Here is a 13,756-nt window from a genome sequence, read left to right as displayed (position 1 = left end):
ACCCAATTGGTATAATACAAAAAACCCTGTAGATTAAATTTACAACACAATGCTTGACACTATTTTACAGAGCTTATTTGTTTGTTAGAAACAATAAAAGGAATGGTCCAGGTAATGCACGATCGATATTATTACTGACTACATATTTTCCTCGTTCATTTAATACACACCAAACCCGATAACAAACCCGAACATTAAAAAATTAGAATATAAAAAATTAATTTTCTCGAAAATATGTAAACCAGACGTTACAAAGGTGTAAACTTGATCTGCAGTTTGACATTTTAAAGCTGTTCAGCAAATTTCATATTATTCCTCAAACGCATAAAGAAAAAAGTGTGGAAAACTGAAGTGGGACAGACAGACGGACGGACAGACAAACGGATGGACGGACTGACGGACGCAGAGGAAAGCTATAGTCCCCTCGTTGAAAATAATAAACACGCCATCGACTACAACAAAATTGGTTGCCTAGAAAGTTTATGCCTATGAGACACATGTAAAACAATATTTTGCGATACATCTAAAGCAAAAATGTTTGGGAAAATACGATCTCGTTACGATTAACGAGTAGGTCTTCCGTTTAATTTTTTTGAAACGATATGATGAAATATCGAAAAAATTTAGAATAACCTTCCCACACCCTCAGATAATATATAGGATTGCCAAAATCTTTTTTTTTTATTAACATCCTTAAAGATTAAAGTTCAAAGCTTTAAGTCCCCTGACATCTCTAAATATATCAAAAATGGGCGGGGCATTGATTTTTTTAAACAGATACTGTTTCGATCAACAACTTTGCTTTTGTACTGCATTTTAAAACATCTTTATCGATTTTTAGTGTATTTTATGCTTATTATTAAGTTCGTTTATTTGTAATAGACTTTTGATATAGGAAGACCCACTCATTGCTCGCACAATTGATACATTATAGTTTTATGAATGATTGAATTAATTTTGACTTAGTGTAAAATTACTTCCTGGTCTTGAGGCCTTGCAGATACTGAACTGAAAATATTTCAAATTAATTAGATTACATATATTTTTTTGGGGGAAAAAAAATATTCTTGTATGTAATAAATGAAGGGATAATATTTATACATTTCTTTTTTTAGGAATAGCGTAAAAGAAAAATATCGAATACTGTGGATAATATTTATCAATGTTTTCCTTCAGATTGCTGAAAAGCTGACAAAATACTGTCTTTAAAAAGGCCATTATTGTACATTACATTGAGGGAAACGTGCAAGACACATTTATTTTTCATTTTTTCCCTATATTTTATAAGTATATGCTGTCTTTTTAAAGACCTTCAATTCAGATTATATTCGTGAATATACATAATAGTTTTGAGTTGTTTTTTTTTTAATAATGCACATATATAAACTATAAACGACTGGCATTTGCCTATAACTTTATACAGAGCTTCTTCTCGTGAAGATCAACATAGTTTCGAAATGAACACTGCCATCCAGCAGTCTTATTTAACACATATAAAATGGTGTCTGATTTTAAACAAATTCCATCGCAACTGTATGCAGTGTTTCAAATACCGCTTTTTTCAGAAATTGCTATATTTTTACGAAAATTAACAAAACTAAAATTCACATTAAGTACAAAAGTATTTCCTGATTATTTAGTACAAAGATTCATCTGTGTGTTCGAACCCTACTACAGTCAAACAGTTCAATCGGATTTAAGTGCTTTGGTCAGTCTCTTGAGTATAACTTCGTTACTTTCCTCTTCGTCAGGCCATCTGAAGTATTCAATGCACCACCATATGTTTTTCAGTTCCTCTGGAAGCTTTTCAAGAGCAACCCCATCTTTAATCAAAACCACAATGAACCCCTGTCGTTGATTATAAAAAGCGTGGGTGATGGCCGTTTTAACAGCATATGAAGACCACTCCATGTCCAAAAAACTCTCACTTACAACAAACATTACTTTCCTGCATTCGTTAATACGATTCACAATCCCTTCTAATACCCAGCCGCCTGGAGTGGAATTTTTATCTGTCATCCATGAAATCACATTTAAATCCTCTAGTTTTGGATAAAGTTTATCTCTTATCCATAAATAGTCTGATTCACTGTATGATACATACACGTCAAACAAAAACTCGTCTTCACTTTTTCGTAAAGGTATACCTTTCCATTGTTTTTTCAGTCTAAGAATTACATATTCTAGATGGACACGGTATCTTTTGATAGCAGCAATACTAGTGAATATTAACATTGTCAAAAACAGCAATACGATAGAAAAGGTGAGCCAATCTTTTGACTGGCAGTCAAGTTCGAATTTCCGCCATATTTCATCGTTGAATAAATGACCAACATGGTGGTTGTTTTCCACACATAGAACTTTGCCAAGATCTGCAAATGAATTTTGGTGATCTTTCATCCATTTCAAAGACTGGATGTTTAAGCATGCGCAAGAAATTGGGTTTCCTTCTAAATGGAATGACAGATTTTTCAATGATTCAAAAAGTCTCTGGTCCTTCTCCGAAATCTTTGATATCAAGTTGTATCGAAGATAGAGATTGTTCAAATTCTCCAACTGCATTAAGGAATCGTAGATGGAAGAAAACATATTATGATCTAGATTTATTTCTGTTAAAGATTGTTTTTGGTCATAAAGTAGAGACTGCGGTAAAAAGGCTAAGCCATTTCGAGATAGATCAAGTTTTGTCAAACATTTGAGATTTTTAAACAAACCTTCGGAAATCAAACTGTTAGTCAGGTCTAAGTTAACATTTGCTGCGGATAACTGGCGAAGATTTCTCACTCTTTGAAATATATTAGGGTGAATATTTGTAAAGTTATTTTCAGATAAATCAAGAACTCTTAAGGACGGAAAATTAAAGATATGTTCATACTGTAGAGGAAAATTAGTTTTTTGAAGATTCAGTTTGCGCAAATTTTCCCCTATAAGCGTTACAAGTAAATACCATCTTATATGATACTGATTGTGAATGTAATTGTAAGAATAGTCAAGAACTATAAGACTTTTTGGCAGATTAATGTTAATAGAAATATTCTGATATCTTTCTTGACTGTAGATGTTAAATAATTCTGTGTAAATTGGCCGGGAATTGCAACAAAGGTTTATTTCAAGCAGACGTGGCAAAGTCAATAAAGCAAATACTGTCTCCATAGCAACATGCTGGACTCTATTTGACCTAAGACTTAATTTATTTAGACAATTCCATAATGTAGTTCTATAAAGATGTATATGAAGATAGATAATTGCGTCGCTATTTAATATGAGCTCACTCACACAAATATTAAAAAGGTATTTAAAGCTCTTATCGCTTATATTAACTATGTCTGATTCCAAAACTTGAACATTTTCACTTATATTTATTTTTTGTATTTCACGATATTGTAAACATTTGAGTGATCTTAATGCTGCATAAATACTGCACTTGCCGCCAAAATTTATTTCGATATTTGTGTCTAAGTACGGAAACGAGCAAAAAAGATCTTCCGAAACGTCACAGTCCACATGATTTCTAAACTTCATATCGAGGCTGCGGAGTGGGGAGAGCTTAAGACCCTCGAAAGAAGTATTGGTTATTTTAAATTCACCCAGAGAATTGAATTCTAATTTGGTTAAATTTGAAAGATTTTCAAACGGTTTTTGAAACTGAAATCCATTAAAAATGTCAATTTTCAAATATTTTAGTGAACGAAGTTTTGAAAGCTGAATATCAGGATATCTTGGATTTTTCGTCTCATGAAAGTCATTTTGATGAATTTGAAGATACTGGAGTTCGTCAAGATTAGAAAAGGCTTCGGCATCAATGTCATTTGCTTTAAGATGTACATTAGAAATATCCAAACTGCATAAGATTGACATTTTTTGAAAGACCATCTTTGAAATTTTGGTTATGTTATTGTGGTGAAGAATGACAGACGTCACCTTGGAGTACACCGCTATTGCTTCAAATGTATCTTTTGTTAGAGAAGTGAATTGATTGTACGATATATCCAACGCAGTATTGCTATTTTCCAATTCAGGAGGTAACACTGTTGGTAATTTGGAGATGTTTGATCCACTGCAGTTCCACAGCAATCCCTTATTTCCACAGTCGTCAACAAAGTGTGAAATTGAACAGTTTTGTGTCAACACTGCCGATATTCTACCTGTAATAAAACACAATGAAAAATATTAAAAGCTACTCGTATAGCTATAAATTTGGAAGTATTTTTATAAGTCAATCATTCTTATCCAAGGTGTCTGATTCATATAGAGTACAGTCATAGAAGATGTATACGTCACACCAAGTAGTACATGCTAACTCTTCTTTTTCAAAATCTAGAACATTGCGAGAGAGAGAGAGAGAGAGAGAGAGAGAGAGAGAGAGAGAGAGAGAGAGAGAGGGGGATAATAATGTGTTGATTATCAAACATATTTTTAAGTAAAAATAAATAAAATATAATCCATGAAATCCAACCTGCATTCATTGATAAAGCCTGGTTTTTAGCATGAAGCGTGCTGTAATAATAGTGCATAATTTCAATACTGACGCGGATCAGCAAAATGCATTTAATAAGAACTAATGTGATTCTTTCACTATAGATAATATATTTACTCTGAATTGTTTTATTGAATTATCTCCGATGTTTAAAAAGAAAAGGTACTGTCCATTTATAGATTTTAAATTAAGCTGCTTTTGACAATGTGTGGAGAGTAGGTCTATGGCAAAAGCTAATAAAAACTGCTATAACTGCAAAATGTCAGATGTAATAATTAAGATGTATTCTGAATGAAAGTCAAGAATTGCTTCATATAATAATTTTTTGCATATTTTTTATGCGGAATATGAGTTTGATAATGGGGAACGTCTATCACCATTTTCACCACTGCGCCAGAAAAGTACTGACATTCCCTTTTGTACTGATAAACTTAGACATTTACTGACAATGTACTTACATTACTGATAAACTTAGAAAATGACTGTCAAAGTTAGACATTATTGATGATCTTGGAAAAGGACTGACTTGTTTTACTGACGGTAGCGAGAAACTTTGAGAAATACTGACAAGTTTTGGAAAGTACCGAGCCTATTTTTATAAAAATAAAAAATCGTTGTAAAAATAAAAGTAGTCCAGCGCATGAGACTTTTCCATTTAATTGCGATAAAAGATTGAACATAATTGCAAATCAACTTTCATAGAAATAAAAATCATTCCTATGTAGACACCTAATGGTGCTCAAAGCAATATAAAACTGAAACTTGTTTTAATTGTGCGGTATGCACAGACATAGGTGATAGGTCTGGAAAATTCAATTTTAAGTAATTTACACCTTAATGGTACAGAGAATATTTCTCACAGACCCCCCTTTCCCCGGTCGGTCTCCCCCAGCAGAAAATATACCGGTAATAAATAACATTGATAGAATTGAAAATAATAAAAATATTTTACGCCTTTTTTTTATCCATAAAAGGTGTAAAATATTTTTATTATATTGTATCTTATGCAAAACACCCGCCTAAACAGCTGCATTTCATTTACGACCTCTGCAAATCATGCATCGCTCTTGCAAACTCACAAAACGTTGTAAAACGTTCAAACTTATGTTTGTGCGTTGCATTACGATAATTTGGATCACCATATGGTAACTACATGGGAATGATTTATCAGTTCTGTGAAAGCTTAATTACCATCATGTTGAATTCTTTTTATCGAATTTAAATGGAAAAGTCTGGACTAATTCAAAATACAAGTATCTGATTTCATGAATTGACGATCAATTAAAAATCCTTTTCTAAATCTAATGAACTTTATTGTGCCCCCCCCCCCCCCCCGGCTTTCCAGGCACAGCTAAAGCATGTCCTAGTTTGTCTCCTTTACATTATGTATATTGTAACTTAAACAGCATGGTGTAAAAACAAAGTCTGTATTGTTTATATGATCGGTCAGTTTATTAATACGTAAATATAAGTTATTCAAGTATAATAACTCCTTGTTTCAAGAAAGATTACGACTCCAATAAACAGAGTTAATCATTTATTATCAAATGTTTAAAACAAACATGTAATTGTTATCAAAAAGTATTACTTTTCGATTTATTTGTAGATATAGACACCCGATCAATTAGAGTTTTGGAGAAGCAAGTCTCATGTACATTACAAATGTCAATCATATTTTCTTGTGGACAGTTAGACTCCAGCATTGTTCACCTGTTGTTAGTGAGATGTACATTCCATGCAAGTTGAATGGTCAGGATACAGGGCTCACAATTCTTTTGTCATGTAAACAAGGCTCGTGCCATGTTTTTGTTTACATAGATTTAAAATACCAGTAAAAATCGTTTTAAAGCTGATTTGTTTATCTTCCTCTTTCATTTTAAGCACAAATAAACAGTTCCGAAGGCTTTTTTTACATAGCAAAGAATTCAGCAAATGACACTCAAATTTTGGTTGCCTTTTAAAAATACCTTACTGAAGCATTGTAAAGATTAAAATCTTAAAAATAATTTTTGACCAAAAGCATGACCATACCCCTTTAAAAGCACGTGCTAACAAATTGAATTTCGTTAAAAAAGTTTAAGTTCCTTTCAAAGTTCAAACAAAGGAAGACTTTTATTAATATTTTTTAATATTTTGTTTTATATCAGTAAGTGATCTTTGGAAAATGTAATATATTTATATTCTGTTTATACTAGTTGTTCAAGTGTCACTTAGTTTACAGCAATAGGGATGTCCGTTAAATGCACTTTAGAATAATTTTTTCTCTCAAAATCACAGGAAATTAAAGCTAGTTTTTTAAACTTCAATCACAGGATCAATTGCATGAGTTTTTAAAAATATTTTTATAGTTTAGAGTGTTTGCATGTCATGTGACGGTGTCACAAGAATTTGGATTTAAATCCTGCGAACTTCTACATTGACCTCCATGAATTCATTGTTTTAAAATTACATGTATAGTTTTAGTAACATTTAAGTGGGCTCGATGGTCGTGGCCATTTTTAGACTGTTTTGATCTCTTTCAAAAGAAGAGCTCAAAATTTGAGGAACGTCTAATAGTTTATATGTTGAACACCCAGCCCCCTTGAAAGGAAAATGTCGTTGCACAGATTATTAATGTAAATCAGAGGAGGAAGCAACGAACATACACGTACTCTTTTCAACAAATAATATATATTCTGGTGACAATGCATGGCAAATTGAAACCGATAAATCGTGCAGTAGAAGCGAAACGTTGCAAGCTTATATAAGGCACGTTGAGCAACAGTCTCATGGTCGCAAAAAACACCCATAAACAGCTGCAATTCATTTTCATACTTTACAAATCGCGGATCGCTCTTGAGAAACCCAATATATTGTAAAACTTTAAAACTAATGTTCGTGTGTTGTATTGCGATGATTTGGATCGTATTCGGTCGCGTCTGAATAGTGTGCATGTCCACCATTTTAAGGAGATGCGTGCAACGAATGTGAGAGTTATGGCCTTAGGCCCTCTGGTTGATGTATTGGGCTGATACAGAGTGTTATAAGATTTGAATTATTCTCAATATATTATAATATGCAAGATTTTCCTCTGCTCACGCATACAGTGTAATTTGTTGTAGACATTTGTTATATTATCTATGTTAAAAAACAACAATCAAAGAGATAAATAAACTGTATAATTGTTCAACTGTCGTCATCTGATGAAAGAAAGTTCTAGAGAAAATACAGAGAGAGATATATATATATATATATAATTTAAAAAATGCAATGTTAGTTTTAAAAATATCGTTAAATATTCTTGATTTCTGTGAACTAGCTTGATTAATGATTTTCTTAAAGTTGACAAATTTTGATGAAAAAAATATATGTAGATGATTCATTTTGAAATATGAGAGACTTTTAACCTACAAGTTTTATTTACTTAATACTTACAAATCAAAACTATTGAAACAAATAGCTGTCTGTCCATCATACATTTAGTTTTATTCCATCCCATTATCTAAAATAAAGAAGTTGAATGTGCAATTAATAATTGATGTTTAGTTTGCGTGCATGTAGGTGTTTTAGTATTTAAATCCCACTAAAATATAACTGTAAATTAAGTAGAACTTCATCAAATAAACATGATATAATAGATTATATGTACATACTTACATGCTTCTCTTATGCACCTTCTTCTATATTACTCAAAAACCAACAGTGTATGAAGAAGAGTCACAAAGGGTGTTAAAACATTTTATTCTGTCATTCTCTAATATATATTTTATGCCCTTTGAATGAGGAAATTTCCTATTTTAAGGAAATTGTTCTGCTCATGTGACTGATGGTAGTTATAGTAAAAAAAAATATGTTATTTTTTGATACATTATAGTTTTATGAATGATTGAAATTTTGACATTAGTGTAAAATTCTTTCCTGATCTTGAGGCCTTGCAGATACTAAACTGAAAATATATCAAATTAATTAGATTTTATATATATATATATATATATATATATATATATATATATATATATATATATATATATATATATATATATATATATATATATATATTTATATATATATATATATATATATATATATATATATATATATATATATATATATATATATATATATATTGGAAAAAAATATTCGTTGTAATATGATTTCAGTTTGTATGTAATAAATGAAGGGATAATATTTATACATTTCTTTATTCAGGAATAGCGTAAAAGAAAAACATCGAATACTGTGGAGAATATTCATCAATGTTTTCCTTCAGATTGCTGAAAAGCTGACAAAATAGTGTCTTTAAAAAAGGCCATTATTGTACATAACATTAAGGGAAACGTGCAAGACACGATTTTTTTCTTTTTCCCCCTATATTTAATAAGTATTTGCTGTCTTTTTAAAGACCTTCAATTATGCAATTGACCTTTCTTTTCGGCGAAAGACTGTTTATAATTATACCACCTTTTTAAATAAAATTCAGAAGATATTCGTTTATATATATTACAGAATAGTTTTGGGTTTTTTTTTAAATAATGCTCATGCATACCAAAACACATATATATTTTCAACAAAGAAATATATATAAATTCAGATCAATACAATTTATTCTTTAAATGTTTATATATATCTATTAGATGTATTTACTAACGTCAATTTTAAGACCCTTTTTCAATAGATATCTTATCCTGAAATCCCGGAAGTAATTAACATTTTTTATTGATATTAATCATAGATCGTTCCGTACCAGGCGGTGTTACCTCTCTGAGACAAAGATAACATTTTTGCAATGGAATAATTTCCAAACTAGGACATACATGTAATGAATTCGGCATATATATATATATATATATATATATATATATATATATATATATATATATATATATATATATATATATATATATATATATATATATATATATATATATATATATATAGTAATTTTCATTTAATTTTAATTTCATTTAATTTTCTTAAATGACTGACTGCTGTTCGATATGATATTGCACTTAATATTCCTAGTTATTTGAATCGTAAATAAAAAAAAATATCTTTCATTTTCTAATTACAGCTAAAAAAAACTGACTTGATAAGATAAGAAAAAAGAAATGGTGATGAATGAGAGTTAACAAAAAAAATTTAAACTTTCACACCACGCTAGAATATATTTGTAATAGAAAGTAATGTACTTTTTCTGTGCATATGTCTCAGTATTTGAATTATCAGTATTTTTATTGTCCATGGGCTGATGTAAGGTTCGGGCCTTATTGACCATATACATGTACTGCAAATTAATTCGGTATTTTTAACGTTTCTTTTCTACTCTGGATCACTCACTGACCATCTTTACTTTCACACGTTTTAAAAGAGAATAGCTCAGACCTACTTCATCAAATGTTGTACCATATAGATGCTTGAATACAGAGTATTTACATTTTCCAGCGAAGACACTACAAATTAAATTTCTAATGTATAACCCAATACAGTTCATCAATGACGCAAATGACGTATCGGGGGCGCATGCAGGATTTGCATTATTTTACGAAATAAAAATACATGTAGTTTTAAAATACTATTAATATAATATTAAAATATTGAATTAAACAATTGGCAAATAGATATAATTTATAATGATTTTTTTTTATTTTATCACTCCGATCGTATATTTGATCACCTCATAATACTCAAAGAATGAATCTTTATTTTTTAAATATTGTCAGACAATTTTTTGCTTCAAAAATTAACCAACAGTTATCAGAAGATCGTTCGAAAGCCATGTTATTTCATTCAAATAAAATTAAACAATTCTTATATCATAAATGAAGAATTTGGTGATTCCAACTAGCTTGATTGTATGTTTATTTGGCCAAATTATGTATTTACATATATACATGTATGAGAAGTACTAGTTGACAATACAGGCATATATTTTGAATCCGAGTGAATCTCACCTTCAATTACATGAAAAATAACCATGTAATATTCCATTACGTTGTGTGGTATTTTTTGGTGTGTGTGGGGTTTTTTTGTGTGGGTTTTTTGTTGGTTTTTTTTTTTTGGGGGGGGGGTTCGTTTTTCTTTTTGTTTTGTTTTGTTTTGTTTTTTTGTATATTTTGCTTTTTTCGAGGTGGAGTTGGGTCCACAACTAAAAGACATTGGTTATATTAGCAATAAATTTTCTTTATATTTCTAAATTGTGTTTATGCACAAGTTTTATTGTAACAAAGTCCTGACAAATGGCAGAGGTACATTCTGTGGCAACAAATAAATACTATGATAATCATTGTAATTGTAATTAGGTGACTAAAATTGATCAGTAACATATAACATATTTATACATTATTCTGTGTGTGTGTGTGGGGGGGGGGGGTGCGCATATAAATGCACATATACAGCATTTAGTATATGGTAACTTGAAAAACACCAGTTCTGTTCCTTTAGAGTGAAGACTATATGTTGGTTGTGTTCGTCAGATTTCTATCAGAACTCCCTGACAATACAAGAATATTCTTCAGACACAATTAAAACAAATTTCTTTTTTATGACAAAATTTAAAAAAAAAACATAAGTAAACTTGCAAATTCAAACATTAATGTCCTGATTCGTTTTAAAGAATATGTCGGAATTCTTCCTAATGTCCTCAACTTTAAGTTGGTGAAAGTTGGCTTTTGTAATGACAAATTATTTAACGTTGATTTTAGAATAAAATTATAATCAATAAAAATTAAATAAAATAAACTCCCGTCAGTACTTCAGTACTTTGTTTAAACTATAAAGCACTGGTATTTTTTTGAAAAGAAAAGTTCCATAATATTATATCTTAGTTCTAAAATCTGAATTTTCCTATATATTTATACAGAGCTGTTTTTCTTATAAAGATGAACAAGTTTCAAAATGGACATCCAGTAGTCTTAATTAACACAAATAAAATAGTGTTTGATCTAAAACGAATAATATTGCAATTGCACTTTATGTGTCTCAAATATCGTGTTTTTTCCACAAAATACTATATTCTTACACATATTAAGGAAAATAAAATTCTCATAATTTACAATTAAAAGCGTTTCATAAATATCTAGCCCAAAGATTCATCTGTTTATTCGAATCATATTTCACTCAAACAGTTATATCGGATTTAAGTGTTTTGGTCAGTTTCTTGAGTATAACTTCGTTACTTTCCTCTTCGTCAGGCCATCTGAAGTATTCAATGCACCACCATATGTTTTTCAGTTCCTCTGGAAGCTTTTCAAGAGCAACCCCATCTTTAATCAAAACCACAATAAACCCCTGTCGTTGATTATGGAAAGCATGGGTGATGGCTGTTTTAACAGCATATGAAGACCACTCCATGTCCAAAAAACTCTCACTTACAACAAACATTACTTTCCTGCACTCGTTAATACGATTCACAATCCCTTCTAATACCCAGCGGCCTGGAGTGGAATTTATATCTGTTATCCATGATTTTACGTTTAAATCTTCTAATTTTGGACGAAGTTTATCTCTGACCCATTCGTAGTCCGATTCACTGTATGATACATACACATCAAACAAAAACTCGTCTTCACTTTTTCGTAAAGGTATACCTTTCCATTGTTTTTTCAGTCTAAGAATTACATATTCTAGATGGACACGGTATCTTTTGATAGCAGCAATACTTGTGACTAGATCTCGTTACGAGTAACGAGTAGGTCTTCCGTCCGATTTTGTTTTCATATGATACGATGAAATATCGATATTCTCTGCCAAATCTGCGATCTTGGTGAATCTAGGTTTTTTGTCTCGAGACCGAAAACGGACGAACAAAAGAGGTTTATGAAAATAAAAGCTAGGGTTTTTTATACATATGTTTAGTGTACACTACTGTTAATCATAGCAGATGAAACACCAAAGATAATCAGTTAAACTTGTGAAATAAATGAATTGTTTCAACTCTTCTGGTGAGTACCGGAAGTGACGGTTGACAAAAGAAAACTCGTTAAATATATCTTCAATCGATTGTCTATCATTTATAAAAGTTTGTGTCTCAATCACTTACAGTGACTAAAATCTCGCTGGTATCAATTTTGTAAAATAGGCTAAGTACCAAAGATATTTGAAATCTTGCTTGTTTTCAAGTTATCTGTAATATAGTTTACGAGTGTCTTGGCTCCTCATTTAAGGGGCCAGCCCCTTTTTCTTGAGTTCAATCGAAAGGTCTCACGAATACTAACATTTTATGTTCTTACACCCATCTAAAATTGTTGTTCATTTTTGAGATACAAATGATTGAATATTTTAGGGGCCAGCCCTATAGATCCTTAATGGGTACAGACTTTGGAGTTTTGATTAGTGGAATTGATTAGAATCATCAATGCAAACATTTTCTTTTCTACATTGCCTAACAAAATATGTCTCCTTCTCTAGATATATTGCATCAAAGTTTAAGTACTCTGGCCCCTTAAAATCCCTAATTACGTCATAAATGGGTGTGAAAATGATTTTACCTGATTAATATTGCTACAATCAACAACTTTGCTTCTATATTGCATTGCAAAATTTTGATCGTTTTTAAGTTATTTGCAATAGAGTTTACGAGTGTCTTGGCCCCTAATTTAAGGGGCCAGCCCCTTTTTCCTGATTTTGTTGGAAAGAACGTTTAATTATCTACTATTTTTGTTATATATGTCTTAACAAAATATCAACTGATAAAAAGATACAGATAAAAACGTATGAAGAATTTGAATGAAAATTCGTACCCAATTTTCGTGCCTAGGCGAGCTCAAAAAAATGGCGCCACTGGCGTAAAACAAAATAATAGTGCACAACTTCAGACTATAGACTACCTATCCTGAAAATTTCATAGTCATATCTCTGATAGTTTCTGAGATCAGCTCTGCACAAAATAGGTCGTAAAAATGTACAAAATGGCCGATAAATCGGTACCGGAAGTGCCGACAGGAAAAATCTCAAAAACGTATGAAGTTTACATCAAGACTCATCTTCTCTGAAAAAATGGTCGAAATCGGTCGAATAGTTTTTGAGAAATCTCGTGCACAAAATTTGTGGAAAAAAATAATAATAATAACTAGACACGATCTCGTTGCGAGCAACGAGGAGGTCTTCCGTCCGATTTTTAGAAGAGGAAATGACTTTGCCTTTTATCTTCATCAACGAAACATATCAGGAAATGCAGATGTGATCTAAAAGAGTGATGGATGAAGGATTATACACCCCGTTGGATCCCTTATTTAAAGGACCAGCCCCATTTTATTTTATATTAAATAAGAGGTCTTTTGACCTAATAACAGGTCTAATGAC

At 31.0% G+C, this 13,756-nt stretch overlaps 1 protein-coding gene across 2 annotated transcripts; it reads right to left on the bottom strand.

The window, feature by feature from the left end:
- Positions 1 to 1,138: 1,138 nt before the first annotated feature.
- On the bottom strand, positions 1,139 to 8,241 carry LOC117692234 (toll-like receptor 2). Of its 2 annotated transcripts, none has more exons than XM_034479644.2 (3): positions 8,110 to 8,241; positions 7,892 to 7,958; positions 1,139 to 4,145 (listed from the first exon to the last, which is right to left on the bottom strand). In XM_034479644.2, exons 2-3 carry the CDS (start codon positions 7,953 to 7,955, stop codon positions 1,687 to 1,689), a joined length of 2,523 nt encoding a protein of 840 aa, XP_034335535.2. In that variant the 5' UTR covers positions 7,956 to 7,958; positions 8,110 to 8,241; the 3' UTR covers positions 1,139 to 1,686. The 2 variants fall into 2 exon arrangements, with proteins under 2 accessions (XP_034335535.2, XP_034335534.2); XM_034479643.2 differs by having other exon boundaries at positions 8,114 to 8,232.
- Positions 8,242 to 13,756: the final 5,515 nt, after the last annotated feature.

Source organism: Magallana gigas, chromosome 9 (assembly GCF_963853765.1).
Source record: "Magallana gigas chromosome 9, xbMagGiga1.1, whole genome shotgun sequence".
In the NCBI taxonomy this organism is placed as follows: Eukaryota; Metazoa; Mollusca; class Bivalvia; order Ostreida; family Ostreidae; genus Magallana; species Magallana gigas.
The sequence above is the reverse complement of the archived record's forward strand: the minus strand, read 5'-3'. Positions and strand labels throughout refer to the sequence as shown.